The following is a 21,739-nucleotide window of genomic DNA, read 5'->3' as shown; positions in this document are numbered from 1 at the left end:
AATATTCCATTCTTCACTAATTAATAACCAAAAGTGTGGATATACTTAATATAACTCTGTTGCTTTTAATTGTGAAACTTATTTTTCATGAATCCTTTTTGAATTCAATTTCAAATATATTTAATATCATAAATACATTTTATATAGCATTTCAAAAGCAAATTTTTGTCTCGTTTTACTAGCTAGTTGTTTTAAGAAATATAAAGTTTGCCATTTTCATCTTCATTAATTAATAACTAAAAGTGTGAACATACTTAATATAACTCTGTTGCTTTTAATTGTGAAACTTATTTTTCATGAATCTTTTTTGAATTCAATTTCAAATATATTTAATATCATAAATACATTTTATATAGCATTTCAAAAGCAAATTTTTGTCTTGCTTTACTGGCTAGTTGTTTTAGGAAATATAAAGTTTGCCATTTTCATCTTTCTGTTGTTTTAGGAACAATATCTCTATTCCAAGCATAAAGTTATATTTCAAGTACTGGCTACCTTTGCAAATAAGTCTCTTAAACTATTTCATTTCAACAATCAAACCCATTCCACTGTCAAAATATGTTGTATAATATTACCATGGTTCTTGAAACCAGGCTTCAATCTCACATAACCTAACCTTTCTCCAAGCCCAGCTTCAGAAGCTTTACCTTCTCTCGCAAACAAGGATGTTGAGGATCAGGTCAAAGTTGGAGACACAATTACAAAACATTTGCAACTGGAACGACGTTTTGTGGAGATGGATATCTCACCAGGAAATCGATATCGATCCCTCCTATCCTCGATACAAGCCTAGGCTTCTGAGGTTGGACTATTATTCTCGCGCTCACAGGCAACGCGTTCAACCTCGCCTCTTCCTGTCGTCTCCACTGCTCTTTCATGACTCTGTCGCGCTCCTCCCTCTCTCTCGCCTCCTTTGCCCTGCGTGCAATAAAACGAGACACACGTTACACCATCGGTAGAACGGTAGAAAGAGAAACAAGGCTAATCGCGCGCCGCCAAGCGGCTGTTCGCTTCATTAAACCGAGTGCCAACCGTTAGAACGCGGCCAGACGACGAAATTGTCGGATGGCTTTTTCCATGGCTGAATATTTATCTTCGTTACTTGGATGGATCTTATGGGGTGCAATAACTCCGTCTCAACGTTTGTAATTAACACGTTAGTTACTCTCTCTATGTCGCGTGATTCAGTGCTTTGAATTTGTTCTCGTATTATCGACAGAGATGTACAGGTTATGTTTGCCGCAATATAAATTTTTTTAGAGAGAATATTATTTCTAATCTTTAAGATTTCATTTTTTTTTTTTAAATATCAAGAGAATAAATTTCTTTATTAATATGAGTTATAAGCTCTTTTCAATTATAGTAGCTTATAATTATAAGCCATTTATCGTGGAAGGTGTTACGCACGCGAGATTGTGTTTGAATGAATAGCGGATGCCATGTTGCGTGTCACGTTGAACACGACAGTCGATAATGAGCGTACCATTGTTGGATCTTGCGACAATCGAAATTAAGAATTCTTTTTGTTACACCTTTCGCTTGATAATAACAACGAATTATTCGATTAATCATAAGAAAAATTAGGATAAAAAAAGTTTTTATATGATTGAAATTAAATATATATCAAAGAATGCATTGGGAAAAACGTTGATGTAAATTTATCGTGCGTGGAGGAGATGCAGCAAAACAACTCGTTTCAAGGAAATGATCTATAACTATATGAGAAACATTCCGAAAGTCGAGCTTTAAGGTTACAGGGTTGCCGTGCTATCATAAATATTAGTAAGAGGGGCGACGTGTGGGCTCTGTCCGGAGTATTTATCGCCTAGGAAAATCTATCGCGTCATGGAATATTCTCTCTCTAGAAACTTGCCAACTTGATAGAGATAATAAATTAGAGCTTACTTTCCTCTCTCACACGTTTTACACGTAAAAAAAATAATTATAATAAAATAGTAAAATTATATATAGTATATTATAGTAAAATTTCTCTGAAAGAGCAGATCAAACGGAACAATTGTTGTGACAATTGTCACACCTCCTTAATTTTCGTTACCTCCTCTCCTCCTGCCTCCTCCTCTCCACCTCCTCCTGCCTTTGTCTCGCGCGCTCGACGACAACGGGCCTCCTCCTCGTCTCGTTCAAAACCAAATTGGCCGGAACAAGATCCTGCCTCCTTCTGTGATCGTCTACGAGTCCTCGCCTCCCGTATCCCCCCGCCGCCCTCCTCGCCTCCTCCTCCCTCTGCACCTTGGCCATCCTCTCCGCCTCCAGCCTGGCCGCCTCCTTCCTCCTCCTCTCCCCCTCGTACCACCTAGACATCCTCCTCCGCTCCTCCTCCTCCCGCCTCTCCGCCTCCCTCATCCTCTCCTCCCTCCCCCGCCTCCTCTCCTCCTCCTCCTCCTCCTGCATCCTCCTCCTGCCTTCTTCCACGTAAGACCTCGGATCGATATTCGCGGATGGACCGTGATTTCTTCTCCCGTTTCCCGGATTGTATATCCGCCTCACCTCCTCCATCCTCCTCCTCTGCTCCGCCAAACTCCTGTCGTGAGAGTCGTTCGACAGGTGGACAGGTTGGTTCCTTCGAACGTACTCGAGCAATTTACGCTCCTGCTCCTCCTTCCTTTTTTGTTCTTGTTGATATCGATGATGATGTTGATGGTGATGACGAGGAGGAGGAGACTCGTCCAACTTTCTCTGTCTCTCCCTCTCCTCCGCGATTAGATTGGAGTCTCTCCTCCTCTCCTCCTCCTTCCTCTGTTTCGACAACCACTCCCTCTTCCTTTCCTCCAACCTCCTCCTCGCCTCTTCCTCTCCCTGCCTCTCTCTCCCGTCACGCTCCTCGAGCTGCCACCTGTTCAACCGTCTCTGCCTCTCCTCCTCCTCCCTCCGCCTCTCCTCCAAGCTCCCCTCGTACTCGCCCCTGATCCTCTCTATCTCCGACTCGACCCTCCTCCTCTCCCCCTCCCTCCTCCTGCTCTCCTCATACATCCTCCGCCTCTGGTTCTCCGTCTGCAGCTCCTCGCTCCCCACCACCCCCTCGCTCTCCCCGAAGCCCCAGAGCGCCCGTTTCTCGCGCCCTCCCTCCCCCTCCCCCTCCTCCTCCTCCGTCCACAATATCCTGCGACTAGGAGGAGAAGAGGAGGAGGAGGAGGAGGAGGATAAAGCGTCGATCCTCCGTGTGCCGTTTTTCAGGCTGGAGCCTAAATCTCCTCGCACGGGCAGTTTCTCCGCGCCTTTCTCCGAGTGGAACTCGGAGTGGAGCTTCGCGTCCATGTCTCCCCTGTTCCTCTTCACCCCGTCCGTGGTCGTCTCCAGCCTCTTCAGCTTCAACAGTTCGTCCATCTCCTCCTCCTCCTCCTCCTCCTCTCCACCTGCCTCGTAGTCGAGGTCCAAGGTTATAGGCGTCACGTCGAGCATCCAGGGATCCCTTGCCTCGTTGTCCCTCCCTCCCCCCTCCCCTATCGACCTCCTCTCCTTGTAGTGGGCGGCCTCGAGGCCCTCGCAGCCTACCTGCAACTCTGGCACGCCACCTACGCCGAACGGGGGCACCTCTGTGCTCGGCTCGTCGAACGTGTTCGACTGTTTGCGGAGCAGCATGGGCAGGTAGTCGGGTTTAGGTTTCCAAGTTTCAGCGTGGCCGGTCTTCTTGGGAGCTTTGCTCTTCCCTTTGTTGTCGGAGGGGAACATGGTCACCTGGTGGCCGTGGAGGAGAGGCCTCTCCCGCAGCAGGTCCAGTTTGTATATCTCGAGGGAGCCGGGCCCCTGGTCCTGGAACGTGTCGTCCGCGACGAAGGACTCCTCGAGTCTCGATAAGCTCTCCTTGGATTTGAGGATCCGTTTGTTCGAGGGCGAAGAAGGGGAGAAGTCGACTGAGGTATATTTGGTCCCGTGGCGGTGAGATTGTCCGTCTGAAAGTTTTGGGATTGGGAGGAGAATGAGAATAGTCGTTTTGGAATTATCTTATCGTCGAGTTTACGTTCGGCGTTTTTAAGAAAATTAATGTGGAATTTCACGCGAAAGCTTTTACGAACGTGAAATTTAATGTTTTATCTTGGAAAAATAATAAACGTTCGAAGCTCTGCAACGTATTGAACGGAACTTAAAAATAGAATATTTGCAAAATAATCGATCGTAATCGAATTCGTGTTGTTGTAACAACGTCTTTGAAAATACACGAGGTTGAAAATACAAGAGGAAATTGTTCCCTTGTAAATTTGTGAAAACAAATTTTCAACACTTGCAAAATTTTCGAGCAAATTATATATCTTTCCATTAATAATTCTTGACTCGAGACCGTTAAAACTATCTTTCTTATCTCAAACATTTAATATCTTTTAAACGATAAATCGTGTATGAAATTTAAGAAATAAAAAATTCGTCAGGAAAAATTTAATCCGTTAGAAACGATCAATTTTTCACGAGAATTAAAAAAAAAAAAAGAAAAGAAAAAGTCTCGAAATCCACGTTCAACGATTCCCTCGATATTATTATCTAAAATTAGCCGTAAATTAGGTTCGTCACGGTAAGCGGTATAATCTCGCGGCGAAGAGGTTCGTTCCCTTGATCAAGGTTGGCAACCACCACGTCTCCAAGAACACGGCCGCTTATCTCGATCGTAACGGAGAACTTGATTACTCGACCCACGTGCCCGTTACATTAGAAACGAGCATGTTAACCGGGACGATATAAATATATATATACATCCTTTGCGGACAATAAGAACGAAAGAAAATAAAAAACATGGAAGAAGAAAGAGCGCAAAGAGAGAGAAAATCACACAGAGAAAAAGATATGAAGAGAAAATGGAAAACGGAGAGAATGAAACAGGAAGAGAGAAAGTAAAAAATGTAGAAAAAAGAAGATACAGAGAGAGAGAGAGAGAGAGAGAGAGAGAGAGAGAGAGAAAGAACAAAAGGAAAACAAAAAACGGAGAGAGGAAAATGAAAAAGAGACAATGAAAAATTCGAAAGGAGAGAGAATGAAAAATATAGAGAAAGGAAAGGAAGAGAAAAATAAGAGAAGGAAAGACACAGAGAAAAAGAGAGATGACGAATGACGATAAAGAAAGAGAACAAAAATGACACAAAGAAAAAGGATAAAAAAAGGCAAGATAGGAAAGAGAGAGAAAGTGAGAACAAAACAAGAGTTCAAAAGGAAAACGAAAAAGAAATAATGAAAAACTAAAGGATAATAATGAAAAAAAAGGAAAGGAGAGAGAACGAAAAATATAGAAAAAGGGAGAAGAAAAAACATAGAGAGAAAGAGAGAGAGAGATGGAATGAAAAACTAGGAAAAGAAGGAAAGAGGGCGAAAGATATAGAAAAAGAGAAATGACAAATGACGGTAAAGAAAAAGAACAAAAATGACACAAAGAAAAAGGATAAAAAGTACAAAGGAAGATAGGAAAGAGAGAGAAAGTAAGAACAAAACAAGAGTTCAAAAGGAAAACGAAAAAGAAATAACGAAAAACTAGAAAGGAAAGGAGAGAGAACGAAAAATATAGAAAAAGGGAGAAGAAAAAACATAGAGAGAAAGAGAGAGAGAGACGGAAAGATATAGAAAAAGGGAAATGACGAATGATAAAGATAAATGATAAATGATAAAGAGAGAGAACGAATAACATAGAAAGAAAAAGGATAAGAAATACAAGAAAAGAAGAAAAAGAGAGAGAGAAAGAAAGAACAAAGGTTCAAAGAGAAAACGAAAAATATAGAGAAAGGGAGAAGGAAAGACACACAGAGAGAGAGAGAACAAAAGTTCAAAAGGAAAAAGAAAAACAGAGAGAGGAAAACGAAAAAGAAACAACAAAAACTCGAAAGCAGAGAGAACGAAAAATATAGAGAAAAGAAGATGGAAAAACACAGAGGGAAAGAGAAAGAGAGACGGAATGATAAATTCGGAAAGGAAGGAGAGAAGGCGAAAGATATAAAAAAAAGGGAGATAAAGAATGATGATAAAAAGAGAGGACGAATAACACAGAGAGAAAAAGAATAAGAAATAGGAAAGGAAAGAGAGAGAAACAAAGAACAGATTCAGGAACAGAAGAAACAGAAAGGAGAGAAAACGAAAAATATAGAGAAAGGAAGAAGGAAAGACACAAAGAGAGGGAAGGAGAGAGAGAGAGAGAGAGAGAGACGAAAAGATATAGAAAAAAAGGAGATGACGAATGACGATGAAGAGAGAGAACGAATAACACAGAAAGAAAAAGGATAAGAAATACAAGGGAAGAAGGAAAAGAGAATGAGAGAATAAAGGTTCAAAGAGAAAAACGAAAAAGAGAAAATGAATGAAGAACTCGAACGGAAAAGAGAAGAATGAAAAATATAGAGAAAGGGAAAAGACAGAGAAAAAGATAGAGACAGACAGCATGAAAACTCGGACAGGAAGAAGGAGAGAATGTGAAAAATATAAAGAAAGAGAGGACGAAAGATAGACACGAAGAGAGAGAATAAAAAACACAAAGAGAATGCGAAAAATATAGAGAAAGAGAGAAAGAAAGACACAGAGAGAAAAAGAGAAAGAAAGACGGAAAGATATAGAAAAAGGAAATTGACGAATGACGATAAAGAAAGAGGATAAATAATAGAAAGAAAAAGAATAAGAAATACAAGCGAAGAGAGGAAAGAGAGAGAATGAGAGAACAAAGGTTCAAAAGGAAAACGAAAAAGAGATAATGAAAAATTCGAACAGAAAGAAGAGAGAACGAAAAATATAGAGAAGAGAGAAAGAGAGAGACGGAATGAAAAACTCGGACAGGAAGGAGGAGAAAATGCGAAAAATATAAAGAAAGGGAGAACGAAACACAAAGAGAGAGAATGAAAAACACAAAGAAAACGCGAAAAAGAGACAATGAAAAACTCGAACGGAAAGGAGAGAGAAAAATATAGAGAAAGAGAGAAGGAAAGACAGAAAGAGACGGAAAGATTTAGAAAAAGATGACGAATGACGGCAAAGAGGAAGAACGAAAATGACACAGAGAAAAAAGATAAGAAATACAAGGGAAAAGAGAGAGAAAGAAAGAGAAAGCAAAAGGGAAAACGAAAAGAAGATAATGAAAAACTCGAATGGAAAGGAGAGAAAACGAAAAATATAAAGAAAGAAAAAAGACAGAGAGAAAGATAGAGAGAGACAAAATGAAAACTCGGACAGGAAGAAGGAGAGAGTGCGAAAAATATAAAGAAAGGGAGAACGAAACACAAAGAGAGAGAATAAAAAACACAAAGGAAACGCGAAAAAAAAGAGACAATGAAAAACTAGAACGGAAAGGAGAGAGAGAGAACGAAAAATAGAGAAAGGGAGACGGAAAGATATAGAAAAAGATGACGAATGACGGAGAACGAAAATGACACAGAGAAAAAGGATAAGAAATACAAGGGAAAAGAGAGAGAGAGAGCGAAAGACAAAATTAAACGGGGTGACGTAACGAATAGCGGGCGTACCGTGGCCAGTGTTGGTGATCGACCTTGGCGGATTGATCGAAGGGTCGAACGGGTGATTCTTCTCGACAGGATCCTGATCCTTCCAGTCCGGTTGGCCCCCGGCTCTTCGATAAACTCCATACTGGTGCGGGTCGAAGGGGGAGGAGTATTGATCGAAGATAAGGCGACCGGCGGGATGGTGGCCGACTGTCCCCGCCACGAGCACAGCCAGCCAGAACGTGGTGGCCAGGGCCACCCTCATCCCTGGCTGCATACTTCTGAAATCAAACGGATACGGCCCTCGGTTATTCTTTCTCTCCCCCCAATGGAGCTTTCCCTCTTCCCATTGTGAGACATTTTTTTTTTTCTTTTTATATAGGTTAATACCGACCGCCTTTACAAGGATCGATTCCAAGAGACGAGACGTGAAAATTGTCATATACGAAAAATGAGGCTTGTTTAAAGTTTTCGCTTTATACGATCTTCCATTGTCAACTGTGACAGCGTTTCATCTTCATCGCACAATTAAATATTTTATCTTAATCAATTCATAACTGCAACAGATAATATATAAAACTACTTTGTCTAATCTAATTCAAAGTCTAAAACCCCTTCGTCTCGACAATTATCATCCGAGCAATATATTTTTTCCTCAAGTAACAAGCAGCGTGGAATATTATCGTTCGATCCGGCAAATTGATTTCTATGGGTCTGGCGTAGCGGCGGTGAACCGAGCCGTGAAAAGTGGTGGGGAGGAGCGTATTTTTATACGCTTACAGGATAGAGAGAGTGGGGGAAGGGGACACGGTTTAAACGGTTCCTGGGACCGTGTTACGAGCTACGTGGCTCTCGCTTCCGCTCCGTGGATTCCGGAACGGCGTGAACGTAGACGTGTGAGCACTTTGCACGAGGATGGAAATTCTTATTAGGTATTCGCGCCGCGTCAAAGGAGCATCTCGGAGGATGTAGCTCGAGGATCTTGGGTTTAATGTCTGCGATATTATGCGACCGTGTCACTGAATTTTGATTGGAAGAATATTTTATATCTTTCTTCCCCCTCCCTATTTCTTCCTCCCTCTCTATTTCGGTTAGTATACCAAAGATGAATAGTGAATTTGATGCGTGGATCTTTACGGGTTTTTAACCTCAACGTTTTCGATCAGTTTACATATACGTGAAAATGTATTTTTTTTTTCTTGGGGAATTGGAAGTTTTCTTTCTACTTTCTCCACTCTTTTCATCGAGGATTGGACGAGTACATTAATAAATTTTAATCAATTCTAGAAAAACGTTCAATGTCCACGATATTATACGCCTGTGTTACTGAATTTTGATCCAATTTATCATATTCCTTTCCCTCTCTCTCTTTTTCATAAAGTTATGAAGGGATAATAAATTACGTAATTTTAACGTCCTCGATGATACATCCTGTGAAAAAAAAAATTATTTTTCAACCTCTCTTTTTTTTTTTTTTTTTTACTGGATTAGAAATTGGACGAAGGGATAACGAATCGGGTGGCGGATTTTCACATGGGTATATATTGATTTTTCGTAACAGGAGAGAATTGATCGGAGGCTAGGTTTTATAAAGCTCGCGGGAGGGATCCATTATCACATTTGCGCTGTAGCAAATTTAACCAGTTGTTCTTGCTGCCACTCGATTCGCAGAATCGCGATTCAAAGTTAATTGATTGTGTCGCCGTGATATTCTTTCTCGTTTCTTTGCCACGAATTACGATATGCAAATATGTCGAATAACTTTATATGACTTTTTATAATAATCGAACAATGATAATTCGATACGTGTTTTTACGAAACTTTGAATACCCAAAATCGAAATAATTTTTATATAACTTTATATAATAATCGAATAATAATCGATAATTCGATACGTGTTTTCGTCGATTAATCGACGATTGTTAAATTTACTTCGATTTTGCGTATTCTTTTTAAACAAGCAATTTGTTTACAATAATTTTTAACTAAATTTCCCACTTTTTTTTAAATAAAGGAATTCCCAAAAAATTTTTCGAAATCGAAATCGATTCCACTTTCACCACTTACTTGAACTCTCACTTTTTAAAATTCGAAAAAACCCTCCCCTCCTCCCCTCGTTTCGTACCAAGGGTAACAAGATCACATTCGTTGCACGTCTATCGATCCCCGCCGCGACACACACACTCGATCGCCCACCCTCGAAGAGGATGGAAGAAGAAACCCTCGGCCACGAATCCGAAAATTCTTTCTTCTTCTGCTCTACGGCGAGTTTTGCGCTCGAGTGGCGTTCTCGGTTGGCGGGAAAGAGAGAGGCGGCGGCAATCGAGGCCCTCGACTCGTTCTAGGTGAAGGCGCGGCAAGGGATCAAGTGATCTTGACACACTGTCGACTTGCCAGGTCGAGCCGGCTAAACTTAACAGACCCCGCCTGTTGCCCGCCTCCTCCCCCGCCGTACACACAAAAGCCGTGCACTTCCGGATGCCGATGACGTCATCACACACTGCGATTTCGATCATCGAGATCATCTTGCGATTTTTTTATTTTTCTTTTTTTTTTTTTTTTCGTTTTTATGGCCGAATTATAATTCAAGCCTCGTCTTTAAACCAAGTTAAAAATTATTAATAATATGTTAATTATAATTTTAATATTTATATAAATTATAATATTTTCGAGTTGAAATAGCTCGATTATCTTGCGATTTTTTTATTTTTCTTTTTTTTTTTTTCATTTTTATGGCCGAATTATAATTCAAGCCTCGTCTTTAAACCAAGTTAAAAATTATAATATATTGATTATAATTTTAATATTTATATAAATTATAATATTTTCGAGTTGAAATAGCTCGATTACATTTTGAATATGATAAATTATATAAATATTTAAAATTATATAGTTTAGTGGTAATTGGTTAAATTTTCAGTAAATTTTATCATTATAGTAAAATTTTTTGAATTTTTGTGTAGTGACAAACGATTCGAGTTAGTTTCTCGATTCTGGTAGATCGTCGTGAAGGTCTTTGAGGTTAGAGAGAAGCAGAGGCAAATATTGTTTAATTGACTCGTTCAAGTTTTGCAGTCTTGGCGTCACTTGGAAGGCAAATTGATCAACTTTGCCAAGGCCAATCGTTTAATCTAATCTGGAAGGTTAAATAATTCTACAAGTTTTCTTTTAAATTTTTAAAAGAATCTTCTAAACTCTCCTTAGAAAAAGATTTTTTTATTCTCCTTCGTGCAACACGGATGAATCAAAGGGTCGAATCACGTAAACACGTCTCTTAATCGTCCAAACTTTTCCGCCACGATCAATCTCGAGCAATAAGTTTCATAAGGGGACAGGCGATGATGGCTCCACCAACTTTTCGCCATAAATCTTAAGCTTACGGTTGACCAAGAACCGGTGTTCTCGAAAACCTGGGAGATTTAGAGCGGAAATGGTTCCGGCAAAAGGGATCCTTGACATTGATTGGGAACGAAATTTCCCTCCCCTTGTATTTATTATTCATGGTTGTATCTTGGTCGAAATTGTGTCGATGATGAATGCTCCTCGAAATATAACAAAGGATACATATTAAAATTACGTATATATATATATTTAATTTAAATTTAAAAATGTAATTTATTTTTTAGATTAGTAGATAAATAATCAAATTACAAAATGTCAAATAGTTAATTCAAAATTTATATTTGAAAAATATTCGATATAGTGAAATTGTTAAGAAAATTGATCCAATTAGTATGGAATCTTGTTGCTATAAAGAAGAATTGAATCATAAATTCTATTTATTGAAACAGAATTGTTTGAAGAATAGTACAATAAACTCGTAAAAAAATTGTTAATATTAAATATAGTTTCAAATGAATGAATTTAATATCTAAATGAATATGATTTATACAGTGAGAGGAAAAATTTATTTATTCTAGAAGAAAAATTCGTGTCTTTAATTTATTAAAAAATTATCGAAATAATATTTTTCGCACAATGAAAATACAATACTCTCGAAACGTATACAATATCGTTAATCATTTCTTCGATCGCACGACTTTTAACGTTTAGCAGGGATGGGAATCTTTTTCGTGGGAATTTCACTCTGGGCGAGGTCCATAATGGGCTGTCTTATTAGAAACACACTCCTCCAGCTGTCTGCTCCCGAAACGATTAATCACTGTCTCCAGAATTTTTGTACCACGAGAAAAGAAAGTTTCGACAACGTAATCCCTTCTTGCGGATCGAGGATTATATGCTATCCATTCGCACAATCCGAAATTAAACAGAGAAATCCTCCTTTCGAAACCTTGGATTTTCGACGAACGATCAAAAAAATAAAAAACATTGAGAAAAAGAAAGAAGAAATTGATCAATATCGATGGAAATAATTTAAATCTTCAAGTCGATTCGTTGAATCAACAACCTAACCTAAAAGAGAGAAATATCAATATATCGAGGAGTGTGTATACAAGATTTAATATAAAAAAAAAAAGAAAGAAGACGTTACGGATGACAAACGAGTTCACTGTATACGATATTTCGTACGAAAATATGGATACGCGATAAGAGATCTCCATTTTTCAATTTTTCTGACACGTGCAAATTTATATTTATACGTCTCCCGTGATCCACGCCTCTACCGGAGAGCGGCGCAAATAATTTTCGTTCGCTACCTTGGATTACAGCTACGCGAGCGACATCTCGGCTTCCTTCTCCTTTTGCTGTCCCGCTCGCAATTATCTCTTCCCTTCCCTCCTCGCACCTCCTCCTTAACCGTAGAGGAGTTAAGAGGCTTTAAATTCGCTCCTCGGCGAGCGAATGCAACGCGAAATTGAAATACGCGGCTGATACGACGAGGTTATCAGGAAGAAGAGAACTGCTCGAAACAAGCGCATAATTGTGTGTACAAGAAGGGGGAAAAAAGGAATTATTTTAAGAATAATTTTGAAAACGAAATTACAAATAAACGACTCTATTCGCAACGTGCATCGGTTAATTACGAACGAACTGCTAAAAATTATAATCATCTATGGGGAGGTAAACAAGTCAAAAAGCTTGTTTTCAAAAAAAAACAAAGTTAATTAACTAGATCAAGATTCAAACGTTAAAGAAATCTTTGTCGCTTGTTAATTAGTTTTCTCGACACTTTATACACTGATCTCGAAAAATCTTTGGAGAAATGGCACGATGGGTGGGAACGTGAATGTAAATTGTACAAATTGCCAGAGACGGGGGAATTAAAGTTACTTTCGAACGGGGGCATCCAAAATGCAGAGTCCCTTCTAACCTCCATTATCCTCGTCTAACTCCTCGAAACCATTTTCTCGTCTCTTTTTTTCTCCTCTCTCTCTCTCTCTCTCTCTCTCTCTCTCTCTCTCTCTCTCTGTGTCTTTCCTATTCCACTTTTGCATGCCTCGTGGTAACGAGGTGGAATGTTACGGCCGAGGATAGACCATACTCTCTCTCTAGAAAAATTGGTTCGATCGCATTTGTTACAGTGCGCTCGGTATACGGATACGTAAGTGGTGGAATAAAATTTTATGAAAAAAAAAAAGAATGTATCAATATCGTTTTTTTTATATTGAAATTTTTTTTTGAACATTTTTAGAATTATAAATTTTCGATATTAAGAACAGAATAAGATACTTCGTGTTTATAGTTTCATAGTTTTATTTTTGAGGTTAAGTCTAGTTATTTACGCGTCAAGTGATTGATTTCGGTACCGATTTAAAAGATGAACGATGCAAAGGGATCAAAAGTGTATCGAACAAGTGTCGATCGGATGATTGAATATAACTAGATTGCTTTTTTGTTATTATTTGAGGTTATAATCGATTTACGTATATACAATAGAATATTTCTTTTTCGCATTTTAACGCAATTTGATCGCGATTTGAAAAATGTATTTATTAATATTGAACCAATTGATTTTCTTGACTGAAAATTAAGGAATCGAAACTCGACCATTCGTAACTTTCGACTCGTAGAGTACGATCGAATTGAAGATCGCGGGACGTGCGTATAAAGCTCGTAGTCAACGAGCAATGGAATAATGGGACCCGCGGGATAATAAAAACGGTACAGGAGGCTATATCGTTCTGTCATGCACCCCTTATCGATCGAGCCAGTTTCCGCCTGACTTTTCGGAGATAACGGTATTGAAATATTGGGACGTCGTTTCGCACGAATTCTGGCTGCCACGATCTGGCACAAGGTGGTACCGATTTTTTTTTTTTTCCTCCCTTTTTTTTTTATTTATCTTATCGCAACCACTCGACGTCCTTGTTACCGCTTATGACAAATAGTATCCGGCTATCGAGAATCGGTTTTCGAACGCAGGAAATTTTTTTTTCTTTTTTTTTTCGAATTGCATCGAAATGATACGAAGGAATGTTAAATATTATATATAGAAGAGAATGTTAATTTTTTTTTTCCTGATAATTTTCTGAGCAATTTTAGAAAAAAAGTAGAGTGAATTTGGGAGGGTAAAATGGCAAGTCAACATGTACTATTGCACGAAGGTCGAGCTTGCGACAGTTTCTTGATTAGACGTCGACCCGTGCGCACTATTCCTTTTATTTTATCCTATTATTCTATCCCGGTTAAGGCGAAAAGAAGATACTGTTTCACAAATTTTTACAAAATCTAATTTTCGCGTGTAACCAAATATTTCTTGTTTCAACAAAAAATTTTATTTTCTCATTTTTCTTATCCTATTTTATCTATTAAAATAAATTATTGAACGATTCTCTTACGTTTTAATTTTAAATATATATAACTGCTTCTTCTGTTTACCAAGTTCGAGAATTTCTGGATCACGTCTGGATAGTTTGGATAATCGGCGTTCCATTGTAATTGTGGAATGTGGAGATATTGTATCAATCTTATATTAACTGAATCGTCAAATTATTTTGACAATTTTGTTTAACTTTTTAAAATTTTAGAATTCGTGCTCTTTTTAAAAATCACTATTTAATCTCTTATTCAGAGAGTCGTATTTAAAAATTTAAAAATAGAGGACGAGAAGAAAATAGTATTGGATGTTGATAATTTTATTAAGAATAATGTTTTTCAAAGTCTAAGTTCTTCGCGCCAACAAAAAGTTGTTTGTTTTCCTAACGTACGCCGAAAGCTATATTAACATCACAGGAAGTTTTTACTTCCTCCGTATTCTTCTTCGCTGTGGAAAATTCTTGATAATGATGAAAAATCTGATAAAAATTGATCGTAAAATCTTTGAAAATTAATATTCGGCCCAAATCTTTGATTTAAATAAAACTCGAGTTTATTCAAAACTTATCGCGACTTAACCTTGTCTCTACTTTATCGAGCTAATTTATTCACCGAAAACAAAGTTTCCTAAATAAGCTAAATAATTTACATTCACTCGCGATATTTACTTTCTAATCCATTTGCCAAAAGACAAGCTTTTTCGTTAAGAGTTTCGCAAAAGAATTGTTAAAAAAAGAGCACTGATTTCCTACGCAGGCAAGCAGGATGTACTTGCTAACGACTAGAGTTGAAACCAATTGAAGGTTGGCGATAGTCGGGGCGAGAAAAAGTGTCACCTAATTAACGTGAGCGGCAGCACCGTCGCTGATCGGTCCAAACCTCTAAGTGGGATTGCTTATTAATGGCGGACGATTTGCTGGCTATCGAGAGGAACAAAGGACTCGTTCGTTAATTATCAGCCTCGTAGCAAGGAAATAGAAAAGTACAGTTGTATTGCAGCTCGTCCCTTTTTTCATCGATAGCACGGACGAAAGTCTCTACAAATCGAACGAGTGGCAAAAGGTAAGATTGCGAGAGATTATTAATAAATCGTTGCGTGTGAGATAACAGGTTAGAAATGAATCGAGATTCATGATTTCGATGGAAAATTATGTGCGAAAAGTTCTCTTTCTTTTCTTTTTTTAATTTTTCTGAAAAGTTGAGCGATTTATGCAGGATAGAATATTTCGAAAAATATTTTTATTTGTTAGGTTAAGTATTGAAAAATAAAAATCAACTTGCTAGCAGTCAAAGATTATTTCGTTCCTTATGAATGAATAGAAAACAGTTTTATTCAATTCGGTACTTCGGTTGTAATACCCTTTGTGTATACAATTTAATTAAAAGCAATATTAACCAAGTTTCTCCATTTTATCTCATATTCGTACACATCACTTAAATATTCAATTTCACGATTTCATTAAACCAAACATCACGTCAAGTTATTACAGTACCTGGTTATCACAAACGCAAAACATTTTAGTGAAGATATATATATATATATATATATATATCAAAACTTTCTAACTTAATTTACTCTAACCTAACCTCTTTCGGAGACGGATAAATTAAACCTGCTATTTTTCTTCGCGAAATATTTTCTCGCTGAAACAACACGACGAAGCGTCTAATGAAACACATCTGGACTGGAAATTTATTTCAAATTACGCTACTTGTATATCTTTTTATTTTTTTTTACAATCAGAGGGACTTGAGATAAAGCGAATATTTGAGAATATTAAATTGAATAATTATTTATGGAAAATAATATTGAAAATTTCTCCAAATAACATTAGAGAAATTAATATTTATAAATAACAATAGTAAACGGTGAAATAATTTCAAAGAGTAATTCGTGTTGCTACAATAAATAAAATAGCAATGTACAAGTACCTTTTTTGCCACGAAAAATTTGAAAATTCCTCTTAAAACTTCTACATGGGATAGGAAAAATGGGCATCGATCGAAACTCCTCTCGTATCGGGGAATTCTTTTTTTTTTTTTTTTTTCCAAAGTGCACAACGGATCGTATTACAACACAGCGCGATTCGAGGTGGAAATTGAAATGCGCGGGGATAACGTAAGCGTGTTTAGAATGGAGGTCACGCGTGGCAAGGAGGATGCAACCGCAAATTATAGGATGATTATAAATTAATGCATTAGTATCAGTGCATGGCAGGCGTCAGAGGATGCGAGTGTTGGGTGGCCGTTATCACGTTACTCGCAACCGAGCGAGCAAAATAATTAGAACGAGCTTGTTTCTGTGTGCGTGTGTACACACCACGTAGAGGAAAGCCTATTTCCGTTTAAACGGATAACCCTCTTGGATTATTAATCGGCTACGTCGCGGAGACGGTGCGCTTAAAGTCGAATCGGAGAGACGATTTCGCGATTTCTTCGAAATTGATTTTAATTAAATTTGCGCGGGAAATTTGAATGGACCGATCGACGAAAAATGGATAATGGAAAATTTGAATTCAATTTTTTGATTTAGAGGATATAACAGTTTTTATATTTTTCAATTTTTTTCCCCTCTCAGAATCGTTCAATGCTCGTCTCCTCGAAACGAGGACCCGAGAAATAGTAGAAAACGAAACAAGATTTAGGAAAAATTCAATCCCCCCAAGTTCACTGTGGCTAACAAGCAACGTCTACGACAAAATGTGGCGGAAATTGCGGGATGATCGTTGAATATTCGACGCGGTTTCCTTTCGTCTCCGAGATTGCGGTCGAGGGAGGAGAGGGGAGGGGATGGAGGGGATGGCGGAAACCGTTGGAAAAATCTCGTTACAGCGACGTGGTGGCACGTTTTACGATTCGAGCGCTCCCCGGAGTTTCACGGTCGAAAGCGAACAAAACAGTTTTTATCGCGTTGGCCGAGGCAGAGTGGAGGAGGAGGGGGGCGAACTTCTTCGATGTTTACGAGGCGCTGCGATGCAAGGACTCGAGAACAAAACAATCGTCGCGATGTCGCCACGTGTCCTAATCCTTGCTAGGAATGGCGGCGGCGTTGCTATTTGCGGGGACGTGTGAACGATTTCGTTGGCAATTGTTGGGAAAAAAAAAATGGGACGGGAGGAGAGATTTAGTGGGATTTGTTGGCGATTGAATTGCTACGGGATTGGAGAGGATTACTTTTTCGCGTGTAAATTAATAAAGTATCGTTATATCGTTAGAAATCATTTTGAGCAAGGATTTTTTTTTTTTAGAATCTTTTTTTTTTCGATACCAATAATTTCCAATCGACGAATATTATCTTGACGTTGAACGAATTAGAAATTTATTTTACAAAATAAATTTCATTCAAACAATCGTATCAAAGAATAACGTTTCTACCAAACAAATTTATTAATATATTCTGATCCATTTGCTAATTATGTCATCCTTCTATTAACGATGCTTTATATTCAAACTAGTCATGCAACCACAATATCAAATATGACTAATTGTTATTGTTAGCAATCAAAACATTACGCATTGGATACAATCTGTCCTTATTAAATATAAGTTAATTAACGATCAATTGTCACGGCCACGGTACAAATAAATCCAATTGAATTTTGCTAATTGTTTTTAATTAATGATAATTGATATCCCGTTGTTCTATCATCTTCCCAATTAAATAATCATAATAATCAATGATTATTAAACGTTTTTAAATTTTCTCAAAATGGAAACGAAACACTTACCAAAAATACCAAAAATTTTTTTACTTTACTTTACTGGAAAAAGTATCGTTAGATTAGAAACGAGATTAGAAAGATACCTGGTTCAAGATTCGACGGATATTTTCCTGATACAATGACGTTCGACTCTCAAGGCCTCCCTCCAATGAAAATTCGCGTTTCGACACCTCGTGCGATCTTCGTGTGTTAACACGACAGAATTTCACGTTCTCGATGAAAACAGTTGCCGTTCCTTCGTTTTAATCGGCGAGATTAAGAGCGAGATTTTTGATAAAATCGAATAGGTTATATTATAATCGTTTTACATAACCTGTCAATTGATTTCTTAGTCAGATGACGTAAGTTTCGTTCGTTAATCAATAAATTGTTATTATTTCCCTACGAATCGTAACGAATCGATTTAACAATCCATTTTAGATTTACATAACCTGACTTGACTTATTACGAAGCTTTATACATATGTATATATTGTGATTGTAATAAAATCTTAAATGACTACGATTAAGCTTGATCCGTCCAAACAAGATTTTATCCCTCAAATTCCCCTATCGATGACCATTTTCGTAATTACGTCAACGTTAAATCAACAAAGCAAATGTGAATCTAAACGAACTTGATCTTGGCCACGAACTCTAACCATGAACCTTCTTCGAGCACACCAGTTGCTCCGTCCAATTCCTTCTAATTGGCCTCGAATTGGTTTAAATATAAATCTGACCGATCGAAAGAATACTGAGAGAACTCGAGAGAGAGAGAGAGAAAGGAGAGAACAGATGGCGCTGGCCTTTCATAAAATCAACGATGGCGCTTCGTTCGTTGGAGAAGTTGCGAGGTGAGAACCAGGTGAATTAACGAGCCGTTGACAGGTTGAACGGTTGACAACACCGATAACGCAACGATTAATCGTCCCTGGCTCGTGTTTAGAGTGCGGTAGAATTTGCGGCTCGTTTTAATTAAAACGCGTAATTACAAATTTGTAGGAGAAAAGGCATAATTTCTTTGCCGATCCCTTGTCACGATTCTAAATGAAATTATCGAGGTTATAATTAAATAAATGAGCGTAAATAAATTTTATTAGAATAAATAAAGGAGAGGAAATATTTTATTTTTTAATTTAAATTTCCTTTTTTGATGATCGAAGGAGAGGAAAAAATTCTATTATCAAAATGGACAGAAAAATCATCGTCCAATTAAATATTCATAATATTGTATCGTTATCGAGGTTATAATATCAAATAAATTTTATTAGAATTAATTTAATTTCATAAAAGAGAGGAAATATTTTATTTTTTAATTTAAATTTTCTTTTTTGATGATTGGAGGAGAGGAAAAAATTCTATTATCAAAATGAACAGAAAAATCATCGTCCAATTAAATATTCATAATATTGTATCGTTATCGAGGTTATAATATCAAATAAATTTTATTAGAATTAATTTAATTTCATAAAAGAGAGGAAATATTTTATTTTTTAATTTAAATTTCCTTTTTTGATGATCGGAGGAGGGAAAAAAATTCTATTATCAAAATGAACAGAAAAATCATCATCCAATCAAATATTCGTAATATTGTAATCAATTTAGACGCCATATTGCTTTTCCCCAAACAGGCGCGACTTTTTCTTTTCCTTGCCTGCGCGATGAAACGATCGCGTTTGCACGCGACGCGAGTGCAATTTTTGCAACGAGTTTGCTCATCGATTTTCCATTTGTAACCGTTGCACGAACGGGATTAAACAACGTGTTAAACCTTTCGAATTTATATCGCCGCGGTACATAACCGCGGAAAGTAATCGCTGATTAACATTTTTTAACACTCGTGTTAAATCGATTGGAAACGAGCGAATTATGCGAGGCAGTTAGGCTGGAGAGAAAATTTAATCGGCGGACAATCGTTTGATTTCGCTGAGCACGTAATTTCAATGACCTCGTTACACGCAAATTGTACAAAGGAGAAGGAAGAAAAGGAAAAGTTTATTATTTACGATGTCGTAAATCGAGTCTGTATCTTATCGTCTTAACGATGTATTTCATTCGTGTAAATTCTTCGTTCGGAAAGTTTAGTTTCGTTTCTTCGCACGAGTGTCGCTGGTCGAACGTTTATTTTCCAGCCAACTTCACTCTGAAGTAGAATCTCTTGAGGCGTTCGGAAAATAGTGTCATTTTTTCGCACGAGTGTCGCTAGTCGCTATGCAGCCAACTTCATTCTACATCGTACTGTTATGTTTTGAGAGTCGAGCATTTCACGGTTTGTTTGTAAGAAGTGTTTCTTGTGCGTGATAAGAAAAAGATGCAAGACTAGGAAAAGAAGTATTTTCCGTATATTTTATTAAGGATAAGAAAAAAGTTACAGTGATTTTGACGAGGACGAAATAAAGGTTTTTGATCGAAGCAAAGCGACGAATAATAATTCGAGAAATTGCCACGAGGTTGGAACGACTTGGTTTCGTTTCGAAGCTCCAATAAATCAACTTTTCTTAAGCATAATTTCGCGATCGAATCGAATTGGATGCCAGGTGAGAATGAGATATCTAAATTCTCAAATTTTTGCTCGCACATTTTAAGAAAATTATTCGCGTGGCGACGAATAATAATGGCGGGATAGGTTATAACACGAGACAGACAACTCGTTTAACCGCGTTCTCTAATTCAATGCATCGCGTTATCGGGCAAAAAGCGTCGAGCCTTATTCGTGCATTAAAGTAATTAGCAATTAAAGCAATTAGCCGTTGATAGTAAATGGGAATGGCGCGCCTTGCTTTACGATGGAAGGGAAACTTTTCCTCGTGATTGGAACGAAAAATCGAATCGGGGATGATGAAATAATTTTAGGAGCTGCGATCCTTCGTTTCGATCGTGTACAATAATTATCGACTGAAGGTAAGGAAGAGTTCAAGAGATTAATTTAGAATAATTAATCTTTTTTTTAATCCTTAATTTTCTTATTTCACACAATTTGAAGAATTGTTAAATTTAATATAATATCTTTCTCTTCATTTATTGAATTATTTAATTTTAATCTGAACGCGAATGCGTACGAATTTCATTTTTAATTTCGTATCAAGGAAGGAATGAAATTATCGATTATATATAATTAATATTGCAATACAAAAATAAAAGATGAATCATTTTACGTAAATTAGAAGAGGAGAAGAGAAAAGAATCCTTTCTTTGAAAGCTTCAAATTATTTTTATCGGTAAAAGTGTCATCGATGATATTTCGTGCATTCCCCAAAAAAATTAGCCGACCAATTTCGTCGCAGTCTCTAACGAGGTCCGTTAATAACAATGCTTGTGTTATTCTTTCAGCCTTAAACGTCTTAAATAACGACGTGGAAAACTTAAATAAGTTTTACAGGCCGAGGCGGAGTTGTGAAATTAGCTCTCTAACCGTAATTAACTTTGAACAAAAAGAAAAAAAAAAAAAGGGAGTTGAATGCGAGGCAACAGCGCGAATTCGAAGGAGATAAGAATAAAATGTTTTAATTTTCATTATCTCGGGGTGATAAATTTTGATTAGAATAATTTCCTTCCTTCCCTTTATATAAACCCCTTCCTCCCCATTTTTCTTCCTTTCTTTCTTTCTTTCTTTCAATCGTAAATTCTCTTCGATAAACATAATAAAAAAGGATACAGTGAGACATTTACATTAATTTATATCATCCCATTTCTTTATTACTTAAATCAATATATTTCTGTATAATTTATTTTTAAAATAAACAATTAAAGTACTCGGTTTAATAATTCGATCTAAAACAATTCGATCTAATTTGAATAATAAACACTTTAACTTTGCTAGAAAAAAAAATCATCGAAACGAAATATAATAATTCGAAGAGGGACGAAGGTTTGTCGATCGATACGATTCGGTCCTCGCCTC

At 37.3% G+C, this 21,739-nt stretch overlaps 2 protein-coding genes and 1 long non-coding RNA gene across 9 annotated transcripts in view; 2 read left to right on the top strand and 1 right to left on the bottom strand.

The window, feature by feature from the left end:
- LOC408339 overlaps positions 1–21,739 on the top strand; it is a 114,397-nt gene that overhangs the window by 25,954 nt on the left and 66,704 nt on the right. The window lies entirely within an intron of this gene.
- The window catches only part of LOC102654166 (trichohyalin), a 58,791-nt gene that overhangs the window by 3,627 nt on the left and 33,425 nt on the right, over positions 1–21,739 (bottom strand). For 3 of the 7 annotated variants that reach the window (XM_026443578.1, XM_026443579.1, XM_026443580.1), the window contains 3 exons: positions 7,443–7,699; positions 2,057–3,911; positions 750–918 (listed from right to left, as the gene is read on the bottom strand). In XM_026443578.1, the coding sequence (XP_026299363.1) occupies positions 750–918; positions 2,057–3,911; positions 7,443–7,699 (2,281 nt within the window). Of the gene's footprint in view, positions 1–749; positions 919–2,056; positions 3,912–7,442; positions 7,700–9,485; positions 9,808–17,940; positions 18,106–21,739 lie in introns of those variants that run through there. The other 4 variants (XM_026443581.1, XM_026443584.1, XM_026443583.1 and 1 more) reach the window with 3 other exon arrangements.
- LOC102654239 lies at positions 19,379–21,354 on the top strand. Its single transcript, XR_408032.3, has 2 exons — positions 19,379–20,739; positions 21,169–21,354. It is a non-coding gene; the product is annotated as an uncharacterized LOC102654239 (long non-coding RNA).

Source organism: Apis mellifera, linkage group LG11 (genome assembly GCF_003254395.2).
Source record: "Apis mellifera strain DH4 linkage group LG11, Amel_HAv3.1, whole genome shotgun sequence".
Lineage (NCBI taxonomy): Eukaryota > Metazoa > Arthropoda > Insecta > Hymenoptera > Apidae > Apis > Apis mellifera.
This window is presented reverse-complemented; position numbering and strand designations above follow the sequence as displayed.